Raw genomic sequence first — 24,818 nt, 5'->3', positions numbered from 1 at the left:
GTTAACGTACCAAATTACTATTTTATAGATTTTTGAAAATAAGTCTCATTATAATACTTCTATTTTAACATAAAAAATGAAATTAGTTAAACTTATATTATTTGAATAAATTATAATTTTTTCTTAAAAGGTAGTGAAATTAAATTTCTTTTATTGATAAATCAATATGTCTAACAATTTAATCTATTTTATTGCAAACAAATCTTCTGGGAGTTATTTATTTTGTTTTTGTGACTCTAACAACTAGTTATAAATCCCTATAATGAATTTCTAGGACCTTGGAACTATTTTACTTAAATCAATATATATTGACTAACAAATTATATATGAAAGCATGTTATGCCCAATTAAGAGAAAAAAATGAAAATTTTTAACTTATTATGTGCTAATCAGTCGATTTCATTTTGAATTCTTCTAACTTACTTAGATTAATTGAAAAATTCTTCTAACACCATTGAAAACTTTTATTCTGAGAAAATAATGGTTATTTGATTCTTAATTATTACTATCAGTTTTTTTATTACTATTAGTTTTGAACAATAAGATTTATATGTGAAAATCTTCTCATAAGTACACTATTCCTATTTATACATTTAATCCGACTATATATAAGTTTAAATAATAGGATTTAAATTTTTGTTTAGGAATTAAAATTTTAATTTTTAAAAAATTAGGAACTTTGGTCACTCAAACCTTTTTTAAGGGATTAAAAATCTTCAGTAAAAAAATTGAATTCTCTTGATCTGTCAAACTTTGACTAAAAACCTAATTTTAAAATATTTAGGAATTAAAAAATTAATTAATCCAACAACCAGTACAACTTGTTTAAATCTTAAAAATAAAATTTCATCTTTATTTAATATAAAATTCTTTGGAATTATAATTAATTTAATTATTATTCATTCAAAAAGTTTATATATAGCTTGACTGATTTAAAAAGAATTTTGAAAGTTAGGGAAATATATTGATTGATTTGAATGAAATAATGCTTAGAATAAAGTGTACATTACTTGGTTGACGTGACATAGTCTGGTGGTAAAAGTAGTTAACTTTTTTTACACAAGTTTTTATGAGAGAAAAAAAATCTTTTGGATTAATATGTATTCCAAATTCCAATATGATTGTAGATATAAGCATAATATTATTATTATTATTATTATTTAGAGATTTATCAATCAAATAAATAAAATTATAGACTACAAGTTTCTCCTAGGCAATTAGTTGGAATTAGATACAACTATTACGGGTGATAAATTTTTTTCTTTAAAAATTTAACTAATTGTTTACTTAAGATTTGAATCCAAAAATATTTATCAATTAATGTTAATTTAAACAAAAAAAATAAAATATTCTAATTATACTATACTAGGAGAATGTGTCTAACTGCAGGGCAATTACCGAAATGAGTATTTTTTTTAAAAAAAAACTATCATAATGAGTATTTTAAAAAAAATTAAAAATGAAATCATACTTTGACATACAATTTGATAAACAATAAATTATATATCATAACATGATTTTACTTTTCAGTCGCTTAAATTTTTTAGTTTGGAAGTTAAAAGCTAACCCAAATTACAATAGAGGAGAGAGAGAGAGGAATCATCTCCCAAACCCTGGAATGGACGATATAGAAAAACCCGAGAAGAGAAGCAGAGATCGTCACTCGGAACGCCATCGCGACTCCGATGAGCACCGCCACCATCGATCTGACAGGAATCACAAGCGCGACCACAAATCCAGGGACACCGAAGGAAGCAAGGATAAGGATAGGGCTTACGAAAGAGAAAGTAGCAGGTCGAAGGTGAAACGCGATGAGGAGAGGGAATATTCGCATTCTCACAAGCGGAAGGAGAGGGAGCACAGCGAGGACATGGACTTCCTGGATAATAAAATTAGGGTTTCTGACGAGAGGAGGGAACGAAGGAAGTTTGGGGATAAAGTAAAAAAGGAGGAAGATGATGCAGAAGAAGAAGACGGTGGTGATAATGTTAGAGCCGTTCACGAGGCCAAGGTTAAGGAGGAAGTTACCAATTTCAAAGACACTGCGTCTCTCCAAAACGTCAGTACTTTCTTTTCTTCTTTTTATCTTTGCCTTCGCAATGTTCTTAATAAATTGTAGGGTTGTTTGCTTTCAGTTACTGCTTACTGAATTAGAATGGGATTGCTAGTGTATGAGATAATCCATCTTTTATTATGTAATTTGATTGACTGTCTCTTAACCTTATTGATAGGTGGGTTTGTGCAGAGAGATATTTTGTTATCTTATGCGTCGTTTTTAATTCTTTGTTAATTATTCCTGTCCTGTTGGAGAGAGGGACACACATTCACTGGCGTTTTATCCTTTTTTGCTCTTTCAGGGTGCATTGGGATCACCTGCCAGTGTGCCGCCCGAGACATCTTTGACCCCTCCTTCTTCCATTCCTATCAAGGTATCTTCGAATTTTACCACAAATGAAAATAAGGGTCTTAGTATTACCAGGTCTCATGAGGTTGCTGGAAAATCTAGTACAGATGGACCTTCTTCAACTGCTGGAAAAACTGGAAGCTTCTCTATTGATGCCCTTGCTAAGGCTAAGAAAGCTTTACAAATGCAGAAAGAGTTGTCAGAAAAGCTCAAGAAAATTCCTCAGGTATGTTAATGTTTCTCTTTTATAGCTGCCAGATAATACTCATTTATTTATCTTATTGTAGCTATGCTTTTGGTTATGCAGTTGAATAAGAGTTCTACCCAAACTTTGCAAGGAAGCTCAAACTTGGGTTCAAAGACTGAATCTACAATGCCCTCTTCCAATGCTGGAGTGGCATTAATAACTTCCACCTCAGCTTCTATGGGCCATGTTGCAAATATGTCAATTTCCGCCTCAACTGCTTCTGCAAATCCTCCAGCTACTGCCACTAGTGCTACTGGTACTGCAACTCTACCAAACTTTGAAGCTGTCAGGCGTGCTCAAGAGCTTGCTGCCAGGCTGGGATTTCGCCCGGATCCACAATTTGCTCCTCTAATTAATACGTTTCCTGGTCAGAATCAGATGGTAACAGATGTTGCTATCCCACAGAAACCCACCAAGGCCCCTGTTCTTCGTCTTGATGCTCAGGGACGGGAAATAGATGAACATGGAAATGTTGTTAATGTGACTAAACCCAGCAACCTTAGTACATTAAAGGTGTGCTGTTTAATTGCTTTTATTAGTTTTTTTTTTCCTACTTGGATTGGGTTTCATGTCGTGACACTAGAATTTGTACTGAACATTCCAGGTCAACATTAACAAACAGAAGAAAGATGCATTTGAAATACTAAAACCTGTATTGGATGTCGATCCTGAATCTAATCCTCATTTTGATGCAACAATGGGTATCAACAAAACTAAGCTCCTGCGACCCAAGAGGATGAATTTCCAGTTTGTGGAGGAAGGAAAATGGTCAAGAGATGCTGAAACAATCAAATTGAAGGTATCTTTATCTGTCCATCTATCCAGTTCACTCTTTTCAATTGCCTTGCACATGCTTTAACAGTTTTGTTATTAATAGATAAGTAGGAAACTAGTTGGCTATATAAGCCCATTATACTCTTTGTAATTTCACTTTTCTCATTCTAATAAACTTCCATTTTGAGTAATAATACTTTTCTCCTCTGAAACATGTTTCCTAACATGGTATCAAAATGTAGGCATCCACCATGATTTTTTTTTCCATTGCTTTGTCCTTATTTTTTCCTTTTCCATTCACCATTTTCTTTCCCAAGAAAATTTAATCCGTTACTATACTCTTTTTCACTTGCTCCCATTTCCCTCCGCTTATGCTATTTAAAACTACTGTATGTGTTTTCCAATTTATGCTTCCCCAGAACAAAATCAAAACCCTAACCTCATGCCTTATTGATGCTACTCATCTCTTTGAGTGCTGGTTTTACGTTCGCTGCTGCTTCTTTCTTTTATGACTCTTGTGCAGCACAGAGGCATTGTTGCCAAGAACAATGCTTTATTTGAGTTTTCCAGCCACCAATGGCCAGAAATAAGAAACTAAACTGATACAAAGCTTCTCCATATCATCCGCATCACAACCCACTGATTGGGTTCTTGGTTTGTCTATTGCTGTGGGAAGTGATTTCCTAACAGTTGTTATTATTTGGCTCATGCAGAGTAAATTTGGAGAAGCTCAAGCAAAAGAGCACAAGGCCAAACAAGCACAGTTGGCAAAGGCAAAGGCTGCTCCTGATATAAATCCAAACCTAATAGAAATAACAGAGAGAGTTGTAATCAAAGAAAAACCCAAGGACCAAATTCCAGAAATTGAATGGTGGTAAGTTTATGCCTACCCGAACTACTGCTTTCTATTTATGTTTGTAAAAGGTTATTGATTGTTTTTTAAGGGTGTTATTTGAATGTCACAAGTTTTAGCAATTTAGATTTAACAAGTATATTGTATATGCCTGTTTAAGACTTCATTTAGTTATGACCTTGTGTTCTTTTGTTTCTGTTTGTAATGGTAACTATAGTTGTTAGAAGATAAAATGTGACGAACTGGAATAAACCGGCCTGGTAGTTTCAAAACAGACTGCTAGAGTACTGGTTGAATAGTAAGTGTGAAAGCACCATTGCTAGTTGGTAAATTGAACCTGACTAAGAACATTTCACAGTATTTATCTGTGTATCTACTATTGCCTGGTTCAACATGTTCATATTTATTGAATTAACTATTTGAATGTATCAGGGATGTGCCTCTTCTGCATTCTGGAAATTATGGTGATATTGATAATGGAACCATAGGTGAAGATAAACTGAAAATGGAAAAGATCACTTTTTATGTGGAGCATCCTCGTCCAATTGAACCACCTGCTGAGCCTGCCCCTCCACCACCTCAACCATTGAAGCTAACTAAGCAAGAACAGAAGAAACTCCGAACACAAAGACGTATAGCCAAGGAGAAAGAGCGACAGGAGATGATAAGACAGGGTGTAATAGAACCACCAAAACCAAAGGTCAAGATTAGCAACTTAATGAAAGTACTTGGCACTGAAGCAACTCAAGATCCTACTCGGCTTGAAAAGGAAATACGTAGTGCAGCTGCTGAGCGTGAACAGGCTCACATAGATAGGAATATTGCACGCAAACTTACTCCTGCTGAGCTGCGGGAGAAGAAGGAAAGAAAGCTGTTTGATGACCCAAATACAGTGGAGACACTTGTCTCTCTTTACAAGATAAATGATCTCTCACATCCAAAGGCCCGCTTTAGAGTTGATGTTAATGCTCAAGAGAACCGGTTAACTGGATGTGCAGTGATTTGTGATGGCATTAGTGTTGTTGTGGTGGAAGGTGGAAACAAGTCAATTAAGAGGTATGGGAAACTTATGCTCAGACGTATTAATTGGACTGACGTTTCAAAAGAGACAGAAGAAAATGAAGATTCAGATGATGATAAGCCTATCAATAAGTGTGTTCTGGTGTGGCAAGGAAGTGTTGCCAAACCAAGCTTCAATAGGTTCAGTGTTCATGACTGCATCACCGAAGCAGCTGGCCGTAAAGTTTTTGTGGATGCTGGTGTTCCTCATTATTGGGACCTAGCTGTGAACTACGTAGAAGATGAAGCTGTTTGACTTGTCTTCTAGTGTTCCGTTATTGGCCTGCTTGGCTAAATTCTTCTGGTTAGTGATCGGTTTTACGGTTTGCATTAAGCAGTGTTTTAAACAAAATAATAAACCGAATAGCTGCTAGTGCTTCCCTTGTTTCCAATGGCCAATGACATCTACTACTACAATCATTATAAATTTTCTACACCATTTCGTGGTGCATACATTGTCATGTCGGGTTTGGTAGCGTCAGAGATGCTACGGATTGCAGGTGATACACCACATTTGTTTAAAATTTTGTCCTTTGGGATTTTACTTTGTTTCCGACTCTTTAAACTCGGACTTTAATATGCTTTTATTGATATCCCTTCTGGTATAGCCGAATAATGCCCGCTGCGTTTCAACTCTCCACTAAAGCCATTCTTAATAAAGAGTTGGTGCGAAAGATATCTGTGGCGATGGATGAGCTAGTGTCATCAACACTTTTACACCGTTGATGAATCCCCAATCCACTCAAATTTAGAGCTGAAGGGTCACATGGTTCCTATTGGTCCAGCAAATACTTGTTGGATGAGCCTATTTGGGCTCGAAACTGATTTTATTCTTAGTGATGCAGATCTCATTTTTAAGTGTTTATTATTACTGAATTAGTTGGGGGGAGTTACTATCGGCCCCAACTCCATTTGCTATTGGCTCCCCAAACGTGAGAAAACACCTTACCCCTCTCCCTCTTTCCCTTCTTTTCACCCCCACCAAGGCCACGAGTCACCACCTCACTGTGCGACATTGGCATTGGCCTCACCGCTCCATTACCTCCTCAAATGGAACCCTTCACTGCATCACCACCTCACAGTCCAATGCAACATCACCAACAACGTCATGTGCCGTCGCAACTCCTTGCCTCGGTTCGTGTTCCCCTATCATCATTATATATGTTCTAGTAGAGGAAGAACGGGCAACAGAAGAGTAGTTCTGATTGTGTTGGAAAAAAAAAAGGGGATCACAATTTTATTGTTTTTTTTTTGCACCTCCTTTGAAAAATAATAGAAACATGATTTTACCGAGTGGAATTATATTTTCATTTTTTTTCTCGTACCCCTTCAAAGAATAATTCATTGTACATGTGCATTGTAATCATATTTCCCTTTTTTTTTTTGCACTCCTTTAAAAAATAACCGAATCATGTTTTCTTTGCTTATTTTTATTTGCACCCCTTCAATAAATAACAGAAACATGATTTTATATAACAGAATTGTATTTTCATGAAAAGGATATTTGTGAAAAAAAAAAAGGTGTCAGACCCATAGTAGGGACAATAACTAATAGAGTTAGGGTCAATAGAAATCTCCAATTAGTCATTAGATTTTATTTTGTTAATTATCAAATTAAAATATTTTTGGAAGTTACGTGAAAAAAATTAAAAAAGCCTGCCATATCGAATACAAAAGATTAATTTGATATTACATTCAAGTTGGAATGTACATTATTTTATATTTAATTTTAGATTATTTTTTAAAAAATAAATTAAATTGCACTGCAAACACTATTAACAAGAAATTATGAAAACTATGATAAACAAATTTTCAGATATCCCGACAAATAACATAGAAGCACGTGAGGGCTTGATTCGAGTGATTATGAAACTATTTCAGCTAAAATAGAATTAGTTTTTAATTCAATTTTAAAACATTTGAACCTTAATTTTTAAAACCAAAGGGATATTTTGTTTTTCAAAACATTTATCATTATTGTACCACCACTTACCATTACTTATTTAGAGTGATAATTTGTGTTAATTTTTTTCACGTGTAAAGTTTTTTTCCGGTCAACAACAATTATTCACTAATTAGTCTCTTTGATAAAATGAATTGAAAGATACTTAAAGTCTCTAACTCTAGACGAAAGAAGTCATTCCTCATCGTTACTATAAGCTAATGACCATCGTCTGTGACTATGACTTTCACCATCAGTTGCTACACTTTGTTACTATGACTCTACCATCGGTAGTGAGTGTCAACGCTACCACTAGATTTGATAAGTTATTAAAAATTAACACATGAATTAACTCCATTCAACAAAATGCAAGTGTGAACATACAAGAGTGAAAATAGAGAAATATAAACTCAAGTAACAAGATTAAACTACATCACAAATAAGTGAAATATCAAAAATATATAATATTTAACATTAACATGAATTATTTTTTCAATTTTTCCCTATAAATATTAAAAATAGCTTTTTACTCTCCCTCATTCAATACTTATGACTTTCACCATCAGTCATTACCCTTTGTCAATATGATCTTACCGTTAGTAGCGAGTATCAATACTACCACTACCTAATTTGATAAGTTATTAAAAAGTAGCACATGATTTAATTACATTTAACAAAATGCAAGTTTGAATATACAAGAGTGAAAAAAGAGAAATATAAAATCAAAAGTAACACGACTAAACTAGCGTCACAAATAACTGAAATAACAAAAATACATATTATTTAACATTATAAACCACGAGTTACATGCCTTATTTTTTTTCAATTTTGTCCAATAAATATTAAAAATAGTTTTTTACTCTCCCTAGTTGAATCTCCTTATTCTCAATCAACTATAAGCAAATAATTAACAACTATTTTATTTTTTATGGAATATATTTTGTCCAATAACAATTACAAATTTAAATATAAGTTTACTAAAATTTTAATTATTATGTATATCCACATGTACAGAAGGATGTCCTTTTATGTTTTTTAGATGTCACAAACGTCTTCAACGGAAGCAATTTTCATTGAAGAAATGATGACGACCCTATATTCTGGTACTGTGGGACATTCTATCTGTTGCATTATCGTAAAAATATCTTTTATTTTTGAAAAACCTATCCTCAAGATATGAAGTTATTAATTTTTTCCTCTAATTTCTTACGAAGTGTTAGGAACAACAACCAAAATTCTGAAGAGAAAATTACCCGCTCGCATGCAAATAAAAATATTTAACAAGATTTAATAAGTGTCTTAGAACAATTATTTTTTTCTTATAAATTATTAATAGATTACATAAATTTATATAATAATAATAATAAACCTACGATACAGTATTACCAAATCACCCTCATACGTCTGTCCGCTTATAGAATATCAGTTATACACAAGGAGAAAAAAAAAATCTTTTCTCCTAGTTTGTATCTGAAAGTTTTATTAGAGCAGAAGCGTTCTCTAGTTTTATTTTGGCCACCAAATTGAAGAGAAAGGGATCAGAACCCAATAAAGATGGGAATCCAAGCATGACGACAACTATAAACAATTGCTTTTTCTTATACTTGGCTCGATCCGGCCTTGTAGATTGAGTGCAGATGCAGTGTCCTGCAATGAAATGATCAAGAGTTTTGATCAAGTCAAAACTATTTAGCACGATACAGCTAACACACTTGACATTATACACGGTTTCGTGATCTCAATCATTTGCATGCCTTTTGCAGGTCCACTTCTCCACATCCTCCATATTGCTTTAGTCAAAATATTCTTTCTTAAATATGATTGAATATGCACAGTTGACCCGGAGGGTGTGGACATTAAGTGTGTAAATAAAAAACATGTTGCTCATTGAACCTTCTATATAACCCTAACACTTTCAATTCATGGCCATAACCCACCCAACATATATATTCTTAAAACCTCTACTAGTAGAAGTACCCTTTGCAATGGCTGCAATAAGTTCTCTCTCTTTGTTCTTCAAACTAAAGTTTTCGTTGATTTTAATTTCATGTGTTATCGGGGTAACTTCAGCTCAGTTATCCTCAAAATTCTATGATAAAAGTTGTCCCAAAGCCCTTACCACCATTAGGAAAGAAGTGGAACGTGCTGTGCGCAATGAGAGTCGCATGGGGGCCTCCTTGCTCCGACTACACTTCCATGACTGCTTCGTTCAAGCAAGTCTCATTTCACTCTTAACATCTTTATATATATTTGCATAAGTATCTTACATTCAAATTAAAATAACTCTATTGCCTACTACTACATTAATACTATATAGTATATATTCACCATGTGATTGTGGATGTTGTGTGTTGCATGTTTACAATGTTATTAATTCTTTTTCGTAAATTAAAAAAAAAATTCAAGATTACGTGTAACATAGAAATTGACTGATCAGATGACATTGAACATGAAAAGTTAATAGTGTGTTTGTTATAAGAAACTGATATTCTGTTTTGACTTACAGGGATGTGATGCATCGGTGTTGTTAGACGACACGGCAAATTTCACTGGCGAGAAGAACTCATTTCCTAATGCTAACTCCCTTAGGGGTTTTGAAGTCATAGACAACATAAAATCTAAGTTGGAAGGCATGTGTAAAGGTGTTGTCTCTTGTGCTGACATCTTAGCCGTTGCTGCGAGAGACGCTGTTGTTGCTGTAAGTACTTACTAATTACTATCTAATTCAATTGATCATATTATTATGATGAAATTAAAGAAAGTGATGTAAGAAAACTTTAACTAATTGTCTCAGCTTGGTGGACAAAAATGGGAAGTACAAGTAGGCAGAAGAGATTCAACCACAGCAAGTTTAGACGAAGCCAATTCAGATTTACCAGCTCCCTTTTTGGATCTTAGTGGCCTCATCACTGCTTTCGCCAAGAAAAATTTCACTACCCAAGAACTTGTTACTTTATCAGGTAAAATTAATTGCCTAACATACTTAGTTACAACATTACCTTTTGTACGAGTAAATTAACTAGTATTTTTTTTTTTTTTGACAAATGTTAGTTTGTTAATTTTATTAGAAATTTCATTTTTCTCCTTCCTTCATCTTTCAACTATTTGATCAAACCTTATATCACCAAGCAAATTAACTAGTGTATATATATATAGAATATATAGAACTGCTATATATAGTTAAAATGATTGTTATAATCAATCTTAATTTGTGCAAAGAATAATGACCCTTTTGAATTATCTTCTTTATAATGTTCAGGTGGTCACACAATCGGACTAGTTAGATGCCGTTTCTTCAGAGCGAGGATTTACAACGAGAGCAACATAGATCCGACATTTGCACAACAAATGCAAGCATTGTGTCCCTTCGAAGGTGGTGATGACAATTTGTCTCCTTTCGATTCCACCACACCATTCAAATTTGACAATGCATTCTACAAGAACTTGGTGCAGCTAAAGGGTGTAGTACACTCGGACCAACAACTCTTCACGAACAATGGATCTGGTCCCACAAACGATCAAGTAAATAGATACAGCAGAAACATGGGAAATTTCAAGAAGGACTTTGCAGATGCAATGTTTAAGATGAGCATGCTCACCCCACTAACTGGCTCCAACGGTCAGATTAGGCAAAACTGCAGGCTAGTCAATCCACCATCAACCACTGTCTCCTGAATAATGTACACTTGTTGATATCAATATTAATATTTATGGCTACGATGCTTAATTTCAGGGTGTATTCTTTAAATAAATTAAAGCCTTGCATGTTATTGAAATTATACGTTAAATTCATCGTCAAGTGTAATCTAATGCAATTTGTCAATTAAAGTATGCTTTTGTATTGAACTACTACTAATTAATATGCATAATTATCATCATAAAGATCCGTGACATACTATTCAATCTATAGATCCTGTGCGTATTGACTCCACTTTCCTAGGCTATATTATGATGGATTAATTATCTATTTATGCAGAAACGCGTTTTTGCTTAGCTCGATCGGGGCATTAACATTGCAGGCCTAGGATGTTGACTTGACTATATAGAATTAATAAATTGGTATATGACAAAACTCGAAGAGAATTCATGTTTTTCCTATATGTAGTTAAGGACTCGTGAACCTGATTAAGATTATATTTGTCTCACATGTTTAGTTCTATTCATAAATATAGATATTGAATTCGCCCAATAATTTTTCTTATCTCTTTTATATTTCATATAGAAATTTGCAATTTTAATCGGGGAAAACCAGTCACCACACACAGTGCTGTCAAATGCAGATTTTATTTCCATGTTTCAACTATATACAATTATACACTATCGCAGTCCAAAATCCATGAAAATTCATTCATTAAAGACATATTTTATCTTTAACTGAAATAGTAATTTCTTTACAGATAACTTTATATTTGTTTTGTTATTGAGAGAAAATCCTTCTTATAAATTAAACATTGAATTTCCACCGATCGAAACCATAAATTTGATACAAGATAAGATAAGGTAATATATATATATATATATTCTTTACCTTCTTACTATCTTAACCGATCAACAATACTAAAAAATGAAATTGGTTTCATATGGTGACATTTTTTTATTGGGCATTATATTCAAACATGACTACCAAACTAACATTAAGTCATATAGATGGTAGATAGTATTATTAAAAGCAAAAAAAAGGGAAATTAAAATGTAATTATTTTTAATAATTTTTAAAAAATATTTCATGCATTTTCTTTAGTAGAGAAAAACAACAATATATATTTATAATAAATGCTATTATTTTATAATTTATAAATTTAATTATCTAATTCCAAGCTTACAACTTCTAATGATAAAAATAGTTAAATATTTTAACCTTCTCTCTATATATATGATGAATCAAATTACACATGTAATTTTGATAATTATTACATAATTTTAATAATTTGATATATAATATAAGTTTTATTCATCTAACCATTAAATTATATCTACATATTTGTGTTAAATTTTAAAACTAAACAACAAGAAAAAATAATCAAATGATGTATATTTTAATATATATATATATATATATATATTATTTTGATAACTTTTTTTTATTTTCACTGGAATGTGTCTAATTTTTATAAACATATATAGGATTTACTAAACGGATATATTCCTTGATACGAGATGTTATTAAAAACAAATGTTATTAAAATTAAAAATTATAAGTTTATTTAAACTGAAAGTATGTTTAACCTAACATTCTTTATAATAACGAGCCGAATCAATCTTAAAACAATCTTGGATAAAGAACCAAACATTGAAATATATCAATGAATTTTGCTTAAGAGTAATAAATGTTTTTTTGTGCGAAAAAGTACAAATTTTGGATGACTAAAACATGATTTCTAATATATTAAACTCTTTTTTTTTTCTTTTATTATTCAACTTTTCAACCAATAAAAATGTTATACTTTGTTTGATGTTAAGAAGATGTTTTCTAACATACTGTTTTTAATACATTCGCTTTTAATTGTTAAAAATCATGAAAAAAATACAAAATTATGAGAAAGAATTACTAAAAAAAACATGAGACTTGCAAAATTTTGTATTTCTTTAATAGGTTTTAACAAATAAAAAAGAAGTGTGTTAAAAAATTACGTTATAGAATGTTGTTAACATCTCTTTTTAAAACATAGCAGGTTGATGGTAGATATCTTGAGGAAGAAATTGGTTCAAAAGCTCCCAATTCCAACAACCATTCTAGCGTGCGTAAATGATAGTAATTGACAAGTGGGGAAATTTACTAGCCATTCTTAATAAACTACAGCAACTCACGGCACGGGCAGGAGAAGAAAAAAAATATATACAATGTGCCCGTTTTAATAAGAGACTATAGAGTAATAAAAATTGAAACAAAGGGTATGGGGGACTACACTTTAAATGCTCAAATATACTAATATTTTTTTTAAGAATGCTAAAATATAACAGTAGGTTTCTTGTTTTGCCCAATTTATAATCTTCATTCTTTTATTTTAAAATAAAAACATTTAATCCTTAATTTTTTAAAATCAATCTAATTCTCAACTTACATTTATGTTTCTTATATTTTCATTAATTAAATATTTTTAATGAACCTTAAATAAATATATTAGATCTAAAATTTAATTAGATCAAAACAAAACATATGAAAATTAAATATTATACTAAAATTATTGATTTTCAAATATTTAAAAATTAAATGTTTTTATTTTAAAATAGAAAATATATAAATTGGATGAAATAACAAAATGAAAATTATATTTCAACTTACTTTAAAAATACACCCAAACAATCAACACGTGGATTGCAAAATGGTGGTGGGATGGATTTTATAAATTGATGACAACCCAACAATCTAACTAGAGTCCAACAAATGGTAATTCACTAAGTCCTTGAAATGTGAAATCCAACCCAAATTGTTTTGATAGGTTGGACAAGGAAAGTCGACATGCCTTGCCGAACTCATTTTCACATTTTTAATTTATAATTAATCAAACTCACATTTATTTCAAATCAGCAAACACATGTAAAAATATCCACTTAATACCATTGTTTAACATGTTTAGATAAGTATTTTTTTGGCCTAATTAGATAATAATAAAATTAATAATCATTCATAATTTAATATTGACATTTAATGGTGGAAACTAAAAATAATATTGAGAGACAGAAACGTTAAAGACTAACATTGATCAACTTTTTATTTTGAGAATAAAAATAAGAACTTAACAAATTTTAAAAGCTGATAGAAACATAATTAATCCTTCATCATAAAGCTAAAATAGTATTTTTTTTTTTAAAAAAAACTTATTATTTTTGTTTTTACACAACAGTTATGACACACAAAGCTAACATAGTTAAGAAAAAGACAGAAAGCTAACATTTGGAAAGGTTAGGATTGCATTGACTGCTGGGTGAGGATGAACGTTGGCGAGGGCGCCACCTTTCAATTCCAATTCCAGTACCTACCCCCTACCATTACCAACCTCCATTCTCCACTCCTTAAATTTGGAACCAAACGTTTCTCAAATTCACATCACATTCAATAACAATGGCAATGGCATTTCCGTCCGTAACCTCTGTAACTGTGGAGAACGTGACATTCCCTCCCACCGTGAAGCCTCCCTGCTCCCCCAACACCTTCTTCCTCGCCGGCGCCGGCGTCAGGGGCCTCCAAATTCATCACGCTTTCGTTAAATTCACTGCCATCTGCATTTACCTCCAATACGACGCCCTTTCCTTCCTCTCCGTTAAGTGGAAAACCAAGTCTACTCACCAGTTAACGGAATCCGACCAATTCTTCTCAGATATCGTTACAGGTAACTAAATAACTAACTCACCACTTTTTCCGCATCATATGTCACATTATGTACCACCAGCATATGCATTAACTTTCGTGAGGGTTGTTTTAGTTTAACTAAAGATGTTGAATTGAGTTTTGTTATTGATGTAAAACTATATATATAAAAAAACAATGTTTTGAGATTGAGATTGTAACATGCATGCAGGTCCATTCGAGAAATTTATGCAGGTGACAATGATCAAACCCTTGACGGGGCAGCAATACTCAGAGAAAGTGGCAGAAAATTGTGTGGCCATTTGGAGGTCTCTTGGGATTTATACAGATTCAGAAGCCGAAGCAATAGACAAGTTTCTTTCTGTTTTCAAAGACCTAACATTCCCACCAGGCTCCTCTATCCTTTTCACTGTCTCACCCAATGGATCATTAACGGTTAGTCTTACTCATGCATCATATGCCATGTTTATTCTATTCTAATAAAACTAGTACTTTTTTGTTTCAATTTTTTAATACATGTAAATGTAATGAAAACAGATAAGTTTCTCTGGTGATGAAACCATTCCAGAAGTTACGAGTGCTGTTATAGAGAATAAACTACTCTCAGAGGCTGTGTTGGAGTCAATGATAGGTAAGAATGGCGTTTCCCCTGCAGCAAAACAGAGTTTGGCCTCCAGATTATCTCACTTATTCAAAGAGCCTGGGGTTTGTGACCCTCAATCTCATAAGTGAACTCATTATATCATCAACCCAAGATCAAAATCCCTTACCACTCTGCTGTGACTTTCAGTACTGTGCTACTAATAAATAAAGGGCAAATTACAGTTTTTCTAAGTGCTAAACTTCTAGCAACATTATTGTGTTGTTCTTACTGTCCATGTCTAAGTACTGAACTGCTGTATTTGATTTTTCGTTGGGAATTGAAGCAACTAATTACATTACTTAACTGTTTGCTTATTTTAGAATTAATCAAACACGCTCCATCAAGTGTGCATGAAAATAATATAAAATAATAAATAAGCACATGGCATGACTAAGGTCTTGGTCATTTTCATGGGTACTTGTTTTTATTTTATTATTAAATCTTATTTCTCATTCGTTTGACATTTACGCTTATACATTTTCATCGGGGAAAAGAAAAAAGAACACGGGAAGCAGGGGAAAAGTGGTCCCTAGACTTAACCTACCACAAATTAGTTTTTCTTTTTTTAAAAAAAATAAGTCACCTTAGCTTGACACCCCGTTACAACAAGTTAAGAAAATGTCAATTGGTGTGTTTGAATGGAAATCGATAAAATTGACTTGCAACGATAATTTTGAAACAAACGTAAATACAAACAGGCACCTTAACCTACTCTAGCAGGTTCATATATTCCAAAGGCTCTTTGTGATTATTTGGATAAACAGTGCCCCTCTTTTCTTTGGGTGGATCAACCTAATGGTAAAACACTACCTGCACCCACTCTCATGGGATCAAGTGTGCTGGTGGTCTAGGATTGAAAAGAAAAGCTAGAGATACCAATTTTGCCATGCTTACGAAGGCTGCCTGAAACTTAATCTCTAGACCATCATCAAATCCAAATATAAGTGTGATTCCTCTGGTAAACCAATTGTCTCTCCAAAACACAATGCTTCAAACTTTTGGAAATGCATCTCCAGTGGTTGGAATTATTTAGATGCTAATCTGATCAGTAGGATTGGGAATGGAAAAATGAGTAAGTTTTGACCCTCTAATTGAAATGGCTACAGCTTATATTTAAATACGATCATCTTAATTTTAATTTTTTTTTATGCAAACATCTTCTCTTATTTTGATAAGTAACGCACACTAAAATGATTAGCAATAACTGGTTTGCTCGTTTATTAAATGGGGTACAAATCCACCAAAGTGCACACATAACTGCGGGGAGGGGGGGGTTACATTATTTAGATGTCTCTTCAAATTTTTGCTGTTCTTCTTCTTGTTTCCAAGGTCTTCTAAAGATAGTTGGCAACTGCTGCAACTCTCAGTTTTCAATGTTGGGATTGGCCTCTAACTCTTTGAAGAACTGATGAAACCTTGTAGCCAAACTCTCTTTCAAAGCAGGGGAAACAGGAATCTCTCCGATCATAGTCTCCAGCACTGCCTCCGAAAGTGGCTTGTTGTCTATCACTGCATGCTCATGTTCTGGTATTGTCTCATCTTTCGAGAAACTAAGCTGCATTTGTACAAAATTAATCAAACTTGTGAAAATATATAAAACATGCTGCCACGGAGAAAATTAAACTATATATAATATATGTGCAGTGCAGCTTCCTAGTCTTCAATTTCAGATGCAATTGGTGATTATACTAACCCCCAATGTTCCAGTGGGTGATTGTTTGTAGAAAACAGTGGAGCCTGGTGGGAAATTTTGATCCTTGAAAGCATTTCTAAATTCCTCAATAGCTTTTTCCTCCTCATCACTGTAAGTCCCAACAGATTGCATATGTGCCACACAGTTCTCTGATACCTTCCTTACGTATTCACGACCATCCAATGTTCTTAACTTTGACCCTCGAATTAACTTCTCAAAGGGGCCTAATTAATAAACACAGTCATATTTCATTGAACAATATTGAATGAAAGTGGCAACAATTGAATAGTACGCCTACAGCCACAAGAAAATAGTGGTTGAAATTGGGATTCAAATTTTCTTGTTCATATTCTTATTTTTCCCTGTTACCTCAACTATAAAAGAAATTAACAACTAAGAAAAGTTTTAATTTATTATGAGGGGAAAACGACAACATATTGAATAGTTACCACTTGATTAAAGAAATATAAGAAAGAAGAGAGAGAAAGAATTTCGATCCGAAGTATATAATAATTGAGTTGAGTTTATACCCAGAATTGAATGTATCAAACAATATTAGTAGTTGTCTAAGTATCCTAAAGAAAAATGTTGTTTTTTTTTAATTGAATTTTAGCTATACAAGACAAAATCCCATTATAAAAAAAAAAGACAAAATCCAGCTGTCTAAGTTATCAGATCTTCAAGGCATGCAAAGAAATTATTTAAATTCCAACCAATATATAATTTTCATAGTAAAAGGAGATACCATATTCTATGCTTAGAAAATGACAGCCACATTAATTACTCATGCAAAAAGTCCATTAGATTAGAGTAAGAAAGCTAATATAAACTTATTTATCATGTAATAATTAGTACTAGAAGTTATAATTAGGTTTAAGGTGTGGAAACGTGTTAATTTTATAAAAGCTTAGTACCTTTGATGATATCTCTGTAGAAGTCAAGGGAGTCGAGCAATTCAGCTGCACTCTTGCCCTTCCATTTGGCAGCGAGTGATGACACGGCCTTGTCTTCCAAATAAACACCTATTCCCGTGAACTTCACAAATTCTTCTTGAATATTCAACCCTCTCACCCCTACAAAAGTAAATTGTTTAAGTAAAAGAAAAAAAAAAACTACAGCATAATAAACATATGCATATGAATCCTTTTTACAAGTTTTATTTTTTCATTCTATACTCAAATTTGTGTCTCCAGCAACGCTCTTAAAACTTGCAAGTTTCAGTACTTAGCAAAAGCATCGAAAATTTTTAGCTTAGATGGTAACCTTTATATTAAAAAAATAAGGTAGACATATTTTTTTTTTCCAAATATGCATGCAAATAATTTAAGGATAGTAACAAAGGATAATGAAAGTATTTAAGAACCTGCGCCGCCAAGGAAATAGGATTTGGTAGAGCCAGGAGGTGTCACCAGTGCGGGGAATTGAAGGAACTCCACAGTGACATTAGTGATGGATGCTGGTGTGGCCATAATAAGTAGTACACCACTAGGACTGTGTCAAATGGAGACTGTTTTGTTTTAATTTGTTGAAGAGGATGAAGAAGTAAGATGGTTTATAAAGAAGGCATTTCAACTGTTATAGGAGCCAGGTCACACTTGAGCTTGCAATAACATTTTATTAAAAAAAATATAATATGGCACGCACGAACACCAACGTTGACCATTTGTCTTTCTTAAAATGATTTAAAATGGCAAGACTCACGGATCACTCACGGATCACGTTATAGTATTTTCCTTTTAAATATTGTTTTGGGTAGGTGAATAATTTGTAGGGTTTCAGGATTTTCCATTAGTTCTCATAAATCTATCATATACTCAGTTGGTATTAGGTCTTATGAGTTTTCTCATATTCAGCAGTTTACTGGATTTAGCTTGGGTGACTTCCCTTTTAGATACTTAGGTGCTCCCCTTTTATCATCTAGATTAAATGTATGTCATTATGCTCCTTTGCTTTTCAAGATTATTGACCTGATTCAGGGATGAAGCAAGAAGTCTTTATTTTATGCAGGTATGTTAGAGTTGATCAGAGTAGTTATTCACGGAACTATGAATTTCTGGATGAGAATTTTTCCTTTACCGCAATCTGTTCTAGATCAGATCAACGCTTCGTGCCGTAATTTTCTGTGGGGCAAAGTGGATATTGGCAAAAACAAGCCCTTGGTTGCTTGGTCAGTAGTTTGTTCTCCGAAAAAAGAAGTAGGTTTAGGCCTTTTTAATCTTAAGGACTAGAACCTTGCGCTTCTTTCCCCTGTGGGTCTTTCATTGTAAGAAAGATTCTCTATGGGTTCGGTGGGTTCACCATTACTATTTCAGAGGGAGCGATGTGTGGAATTACAATACTTCTTAATCAGATTCAGTTTTGATGAAGAAAATCATTCAAATAAGGAACTTTATTATCTCCAAAGAGCTAAGTACGGAAGAGGCCAAAAAGAGGATTCAATCTTGGAGAACCAATAAACAATTGCTTGTTGGTAAAGTCTATGAATACATTAGAGGTGTCGGGCCTACTGTTAGTTGGTGTTCTGTTATATGGAACCCAGCAATCCCTCCTAAGATGTCTTTCATTTTGTGGCTTGCTAAAAGGAACTGGCTGCTTACTCTTGACAAAGTTGCTTTTTTTAACAAGGGTTCCCTCTGCCCTTTATGTTCAAATGAGACTGAGTCAAATGCTCGTTTGTTCTTTTCTTGCAGGAAATATCTTCAAGTTTGGGCTCATATTCGTGATTTGACTCCTTTCCGTAGGCGTTTCACTTCTTTACAACGCATTACTGACTATTTAATTAGGGGCAGATTCACATCAGGTATTCAAGAAAAATTACGTTGTCGTCTAATTATAGCAATTACAATCCACTGCATCTAGCTGTCTAGGAACAAGCTGATTTTTGAAGATTATCAATTTTCTGTAATAGAGGTTATTAGCAAGATTAAGTTTCTTATGTATAGACAAACGCACCTGTTGCATTTGTTTTAACATCTTGATATAAGTCTTCTTGTATTGGGAAGACTTTTGATTTTATGCCCTGTTTATTGTTGTATCATTTTGAGTTTAATATAATTTACATTTTTCCCAACAAAAAAAATACTACTAACTGCATGTTGATTTCACCTTAAAAAATTAACTTTGAATGTTAAATGTTGATCCTAACTATAATATATAACATTTTAAAAAATTATATGTATTTTTTCATCTGAGATAATTGTGATGATCTAGTTAAGTAAAATTATTATGTATAATATTTTTTTTCGAGAATTTAATAAAATTGTATAATCAATACTCGAATTTGATATTACTATTAAACTGAGATAACTCCATGATTGTTAATTCACCTTCTTGGTGATTTTTTTAATCAAAGTTTAATAATTTTCTTGGTTTTTACCTTACAAAAAGCAATTTGTTTTAGATTTAGGTTGTGAAATTGATTTTATGTTTAAGTTTGTATTCGTTATAAAATAAGCGAGATTTGATATTGCTCTCTATAAAAAAGTTTATTTGATTTAATCAAAATTATTATTTTTAGTTCTTATAAAATTAGTGCTTTTTTAAAAATAAAAATGAGGTAAATAATATAAATTTTAAATGTGAAATTTATCAATTTTTTTAAAACATTTATATTTATACTTAAAATAAGTTTAATTAATTTAAAACAAATTAATTCCTTTTCGATAAATAAATGAGAAATCGAAAAGATAGATTCATGACTCCTTTTTTTTTTCTCAAAAAGTTCAAATGCTTTTTTATCAGTTTTACTTTATGCCAAAACCTTTTCAAGCATTTTGCATAAATTTCCTTTCGGACATTTTTCTTATTTCTCTGTTTTTTTCGGCATGCATCTTATTTCTCTTATATCAATTGTTATCCTGGTACAAATAGGGTACATATTTATTAGAACAAACTATTATAAACGATAAATTTTTTATGATAAATGATTATAACGGTGTAATTTTTTTTCTGAGATAAAATTTAGATTGGTACCAAAAAAATATCAGATACTCTAGGACTTTTGAATACAAAGTCTAAACAAATTTATGACTTCAATTACAACTTTACATTCAAAAATTATAAAATACCTTATATATATATTTTTTGAATACTAATTTAAATTTTATTCTCATTCATCAATTTAGAAGAAAAAATTATGTTCGTTTCACCAACTCTAACAGAACTCAATTTTATTATTTAATAAAACAGTAGAAATACATGACAAGCGACAAGAAAGAAAGGAGAAAAACAAGAATATTTGAAAAAGGTAAAGTTGATCCTTCTCATTTCTCAGACTATAATGCCGTGGCTCAATACCGCAGGCAATCGAGAAGCCAAACTGCGTTTTAAGTCAGGGGAAACAGCATGTTCACCAATCATGGTCTCCAAGACCGCCGCTGATACAGCCTTGTTCTCTATCACTGCAGCCTCCTTTTCTGGTATTGTTGCATCTTCAGAGAAACTAAGCTGTAAGACACACACGCACGCACATTAATTTATATTAGTGGAACAGGACAAGGCAAACATATTAATTTCATTAACTAAAACAAGCAACTGACCCCCAAGATTCCATCAGGTGATTGTCTGTAGAAAACAGAGGCACCAGGTGCAAAATTCACATTCTTGAAGGCTTCAGCAAACTTTTCAATGGCTGCGGCTTCAGCATCACCGTAAGTCCCAACAGACTTCATGTGTGCCACGCAGTTTTCCATCACCTTCTTTGAGTATTCAGCGCCAGCCAATGGCAGAATCTTCGACCCTCTAATTAGCTTTTCAAACGGCCCTAACAAAATTTACAACAAGACAACTTCCCATTGTTAATTTTTCATCTTCATAGATTTATTTTTTTAATGATCTATATTAATCATTTAATTCTGACGTAACATATATTTAAACATGTTATCTTAACCATCATTCTCATATGAATTATATGTAAATAATAAGCCATTGTTGGTTCATGATATTGGATTCGATCTCTTTAAATAAAGTTTCGAATTCGAGTCTTATAATAAAAAAATATGATTAAAAGTAAATTTTTTTACTAAAGATAATCATTCAGTCTCTCAACGAAATTTAGTTATTGATAAAATCCATAAATATTTAATATTAATAACATGATAAGGATATATAATGTTTTATCTAAATACACGTCACATGTCAATAGATAATGATACAATTATTTTTAGAATTTTTAAAATTTATAAAAGCTAAAATAAAGCAAATAAAGAATAAAACCCACAAATTTATTATTAATTTTTAGCCATGTTATATGCTATCTTTTCCTATAGGTCCAACCTTACGTACAAATGAATCACTTCACCAAACATTAAGGCAATTTGGTTTATTTATAATTAAGTGTATTTGAGATTAAAGTTTTAGATATTAGCGTGTGTCTTACATCTCTATACTATCTTAATTGAAATATTTTATATTTCTTTTATCTCAAATTAATTCATTTTCACGCCTCTTTTATTCCTTTAAATCAAATGGATCCTAATTCACTCACTATCACATAGTGTCGGAGTGGACATGGCATGTTACTATATATGTCTATAATATTATAATAATCAGCATGCCTTTTGCTGTATGGAATACTTCATCAGTTTATTTTTTAAAAGAAAAAAATAATATCATTTATTGTCTTTTTTAATAATGTTCTTATATGTATTCAATCCTTAAATATTTTATATATTTATCCATCAAGAAAAAGAGAAAAATAGTTTTTGAAATAAATAAAAATGTTAATTATATATTTTGGAACAATACTTAAATACAATTCTTTAATTACTTGGTTTACTGTTATTATCCAACTAAAATTAAAGTTTCATACAATAAAGATGAACATTTAAAATTGACATTAAATACTGAAGTAAAATTCTATTGATTTTGTTATGTTAAGAAAAAGTAAAAAGGAAGAGATGGAGAAAGTAGGTAGGTAGGTTTACCTGAAATGATATCCCTGTAGAAGTGGAGGGTGTGAACTAACTCCTCTGAAGTTTTACCCTTCCACTTAGCGGCGAGTGATGGCACCGCCTTATCCTCCAAGTATACTCCTATGCCTGTGAACTTTATGAACTTCCCCTCAATCGTCAATCCTCTCTCCCCTACAAGCATATACATACATAATTCAATTCATTCTTTTGTTTAATTTCTTATCATAGAAACTTAATTGGAGGTAGGCATGCAGAAATTAAATGAAATTGAACCTGCGCCGCCGAGGAAATAGGTCTTGCCGGAGGCTGGTGAAGTAACCACCGCTGGAAACTCCAGGAACTCCACCTGAACCGCGCTGATCGTTGCCATTCTCAAACTCCTCTTTTCTATTTAACACCCCAGCTTGTGTTGTTGCAAATGAATGAGACCACAATCACTTATATAGACACTTCATACATCTTCTATACATATAGCATGTATCTAGAGAGCACAGATCCTCTTCACTTAAGATGAAATTTTAATATTATTTGAATTATTGAAAAAAGAATTATTTAATAAACAAACATAATTTATCTCTCAAACTAAATGGAAAATTGATTTTTTTAAAACAAAAACTAAATATTCTGATGTATTATATATAATTTATTTTTTATATGTTATGACTTATGACCCTTTAAGTAAAATTTAGTTTTTAATATTATGAATATTTATAAATTTATACATATTATTGTTTAATATATTATATAAAGTTTTTTAAAAAATATAATTTATTGAATCTTAAACTAATATTATTGTTTCTCACCTACCCACCTAACTCGCTGGCACCTGCAAGAATATAATGATAAAATAAAAAATTGTAGGGCGACCCCCACCATTAATGCTTTTCATGGGAAAGCCATCGCATTATTCGCAACCTACTTTTCCCACGAGAAAAATAAAAAAAAAACAATTTCTATAGTATATTAGTAGTAGTCTGTGCATCATTTGTTGCTGTTGAGGATTAAAAGGTAATCAGTTGACTTCAAATGTATACATACAATTCTTTTTTCTTTTTTTTTTTTTTTACCAATTTCCCTACTCTCACTAGTTTTTAGTAAGTTTGTGTAAAGAGAAAGGACAAACTTACTCGGGTATCTAAAGACTAAACTTTTTTTTAAAAAAAACTCCATTCAATTATTAAAATAATAACTATGTGTTGGATTTCTCAAATAAAGGCACATGCAATATCATATCGCCAGAATGGCTTTAAGATTTTCACTCTCTCCTGGTATTCATTTTTCCGAGTTCTGAGTCCAACTGGGTTTGCTCTGTGGGAAAGGCTGAACGAATAAAAAGTTCAAACGTATTGGCATCAGAAATTAATTTATGGATGTACGTTATTTTATTGTAAGAAATAAATAAAAAGAATCATGATTTTGATTTTTCATGACGGACTCTGGCGTGATGGTGTGTTTGATTTAAAATAAATAAATAAAATGTAAAAATATGAATTTCTTAAAATAAAATACAAAAGTTTTCTTCTTGAAAGCCAAGACACCTAAGGTAGAAGTCAATAGTTGCTGGCTCCAATCAGGTGAGGTGACAAAAAAGGACTTGTTCTTCCTTTCTCCCTAGTTGCATTGCCCGGCGTCACCCAGTTTGACTAGTTTGGTTATTGTGTTAGAAAAATCCAAACATCTGTTTATTTTACCTCACCTAACTCTTACAAATAGGTCAAAAATCCTTGATGAAAAAAATAATACCTTTGATCCATCATATCATTCATACGTGAGACTGTCTTTTTTCATTCGATTAATTCCTCGGATTACTCTTGGTTTCATTTTATATCTTTTTAAATAAATTTAATCAAATTATTAAGAGAGAAAATGCCATAGCAGGTCAACAAATCATAAAGTATATGCAAAGGTCAATTTTTTTATATATATATTGTAAGTCATTAAATTTTAATTTTAATATATAAAGTAATGTTAAAATTAATGTT

At 32.1% G+C, this 24,818-nt stretch overlaps 5 protein-coding genes across 7 annotated transcripts; 3 read left to right on the top strand and 2 right to left on the bottom strand.

The window, feature by feature from the left end:
• The first annotated feature begins 1,538 nt into the window (after positions 1-1,538).
• LOC100802774 (protein RDM16) lies at positions 1,539-5,879 on the top strand. 3 transcript variants are annotated; one of them, XM_026127438.2, is made up of 7 exons: positions 2,003-2,059; positions 2,358-2,429; positions 2,507-2,630; positions 2,712-3,164; positions 3,256-3,450; positions 4,139-4,299; positions 4,711-5,879. In XM_026127438.2, the coding sequence occupies exons 3-7, from the start codon at positions 2,589-2,591 to the stop codon at positions 5,591-5,593; spliced, it is 1,734 nt and encodes a 577-aa protein (XP_025983223.1). In that variant the 5' UTR covers positions 2,003-2,059; positions 2,358-2,429; positions 2,507-2,588; the 3' UTR covers positions 5,594-5,879. The 3 variants fall into 3 exon arrangements, with proteins under 3 accessions (XP_003555627.1, XP_025983223.1, XP_025983222.1); XM_003555579.5 differs by having other exon boundaries at positions 1,539-2,059; positions 2,358-2,630; XM_026127437.2 differs by lacking the exon at positions 2,003-2,059 and having other exon boundaries at positions 2,512-2,630.
• Positions 5,880-9,196: 3,317 nt separating this feature from the next.
• Positions 9,197-11,154, top strand: LOC100802244 (cationic peroxidase 1). The gene is made up of 4 exons (XM_003555578.5): positions 9,197-9,492; positions 9,786-9,977; positions 10,074-10,239; positions 10,539-11,154. The coding sequence occupies exons 1-4, from the start codon at positions 9,202-9,204 to the stop codon at positions 10,952-10,954; spliced, it is 1,065 nt and encodes a 354-aa protein (XP_003555626.2). The 5' UTR covers positions 9,197-9,201; the 3' UTR covers positions 10,955-11,154.
• Positions 11,155-14,323: 3,169 nt separating this feature from the next.
• On the top strand, positions 14,324-15,534 carry CHI2-A (chalcone--flavonone isomerase 2-A). The gene is made up of 3 exons (NM_001249839.2): positions 14,324-14,610; positions 14,800-15,023; positions 15,126-15,534. The coding sequence occupies exons 1-3, from the start codon at positions 14,343-14,345 to the stop codon at positions 15,318-15,320; spliced, it is 687 nt and encodes a 228-aa protein (NP_001236768.2). The 5' UTR covers positions 14,324-14,342; the 3' UTR covers positions 15,321-15,534.
• An 889-nt stretch (positions 15,535-16,423) lies between these two features.
• CHI1B1 (chalcone--flavonone isomerase 1B-1) lies at positions 16,424-18,551 on the bottom strand. Its single transcript, NM_001249826.3, has 4 exons — positions 18,288-18,551; positions 17,839-17,997; positions 16,925-17,148; positions 16,424-16,786 (listed from the first exon to the last, which is right to left on the bottom strand). Exons 1-4 carry the CDS (start codon positions 18,391-18,393, stop codon positions 16,595-16,597), a joined length of 681 nt encoding a protein of 226 aa, NP_001236755.1. The 5' UTR covers positions 18,394-18,551; the 3' UTR covers positions 16,424-16,594.
• Positions 18,552-21,003: 2,452 nt separating this feature from the next.
• On the bottom strand, positions 21,004-23,442 carry CHI1A (chalcone--flavonone isomerase 1A). Its single transcript, NM_001248290.2, has 4 exons — positions 23,110-23,442; positions 22,849-23,007; positions 21,463-21,686; positions 21,004-21,370 (listed from the first exon to the last, which is right to left on the bottom strand). Exons 1-4 carry the CDS (start codon positions 23,204-23,206, stop codon positions 21,194-21,196), a joined length of 657 nt encoding a protein of 218 aa, NP_001235219.1. The 5' UTR covers positions 23,207-23,442; the 3' UTR covers positions 21,004-21,193.
• Positions 23,443-24,818: the final 1,376 nt, after the last annotated feature.

This window comes from Glycine max, chromosome 20 (assembly GCF_000004515.6).
Source record: "Glycine max cultivar Williams 82 chromosome 20, Glycine_max_v4.0, whole genome shotgun sequence".
Lineage (NCBI taxonomy): Eukaryota > Viridiplantae > Streptophyta > Magnoliopsida > Fabales > Fabaceae > Glycine > Glycine max.
This window is presented reverse-complemented; position numbering and strand designations above follow the sequence as displayed.

What these genes read in the sequence shown, in the direction of transcription:
- LOC100802774 (XM_003555579.5), top strand. Translation starts at nt 1,619, where the DNA reads ATGGACGATATAGAAAAACCCGAGAAGAGAAGCAGAGATCGTCACTCG. An exon ending in ACACTGCGTCTCTCCAAAAC is followed by an intron (nt 2,060 to 2,357) that starts GTCAGTACTTTC and finishes TTGCTCTTTCAG; the next exon opens with GGTGCATTGGGATCACCTGC. An exon ending in CTGAAACAATCAAATTGAAG is followed by an intron (nt 3,451 to 4,138) that starts GTATCTTTATCT and finishes TGGCTCATGCAG; the next exon opens with AGTAAATTTGGAGAAGCTCA.
- CHI2-A (NM_001249839.2), top strand. Translation starts at nt 14,343, where the DNA reads ATGGCAATGGCATTTCCGTCCGTAACCTCTGTAACTGTGGAGAACGTG. An exon ending in CTTCTCAGATATCGTTACAG is followed by an intron (nt 14,611 to 14,799) that starts GTAACTAAATAA and finishes ACATGCATGCAG; the next exon opens with GTCCATTCGAGAAATTTATG. An exon ending in CACCCAATGGATCATTAACG is followed by an intron (nt 15,024 to 15,125) that starts GTTAGTCTTACT and finishes TAATGAAAACAG; the next exon opens with ATAAGTTTCTCTGGTGATGA.
- CHI1A (NM_001248290.2), bottom strand. Translation starts at nt 23,206, where the DNA reads ATGGCAACGATCAGCGCGGTTCAGGTGGAGTTCCTGGAGTTTCCAGCG. An exon ending in CTATTTCCTCGGCGGCGCAG is followed by an intron (nt 23,008 to 23,109) that starts GTTCAATTTCAT and finishes ATATGCTTGTAG; the next exon opens with GGGAGAGAGGATTGACGATT. An exon ending in CACCTGATGGAATCTTGGGG is followed by an intron (nt 21,371 to 21,462) that starts GTCAGTTGCTTG and finishes TGTGTCTTACAG; the next exon opens with CTTAGTTTCTCTGAAGATGC.
- CHI1B1 (NM_001249826.3), bottom strand. Translation starts at nt 18,393, where the DNA reads ATGGCCACACCAGCATCCATCACTAATGTCACTGTGGAGTTCCTTCAA. An exon ending in CTATTTCCTTGGCGGCGCAG is followed by an intron (nt 17,998 to 18,287) that starts GTTCTTAAATAC and finishes TTACTTTTGTAG; the next exon opens with GGGTGAGAGGGTTGAATATT. An exon ending in CTACAGAGATATCATCAAAG is followed by an intron (nt 17,149 to 17,838) that starts GTACTAAGCTTT and finishes TTTATTAATTAG; the next exon opens with GCCCCTTTGAGAAGTTAATT.
- LOC100802244 (XM_003555578.5), top strand. Translation starts at nt 9,202, where the DNA reads ATGGCCATAACCCACCCAACATATATATTCTTAAAACCTCTACTAGTA. An exon ending in CGAGAGACGCTGTTGTTGCT is followed by an intron (nt 9,978 to 10,073) that starts GTAAGTACTTAC and finishes TAATTGTCTCAG; the next exon opens with CTTGGTGGACAAAAATGGGA. An exon ending in AGAACTTGTTACTTTATCAG is followed by an intron (nt 10,240 to 10,538) that starts GTAAAATTAATT and finishes TATAATGTTCAG; the next exon opens with GTGGTCACACAATCGGACTA.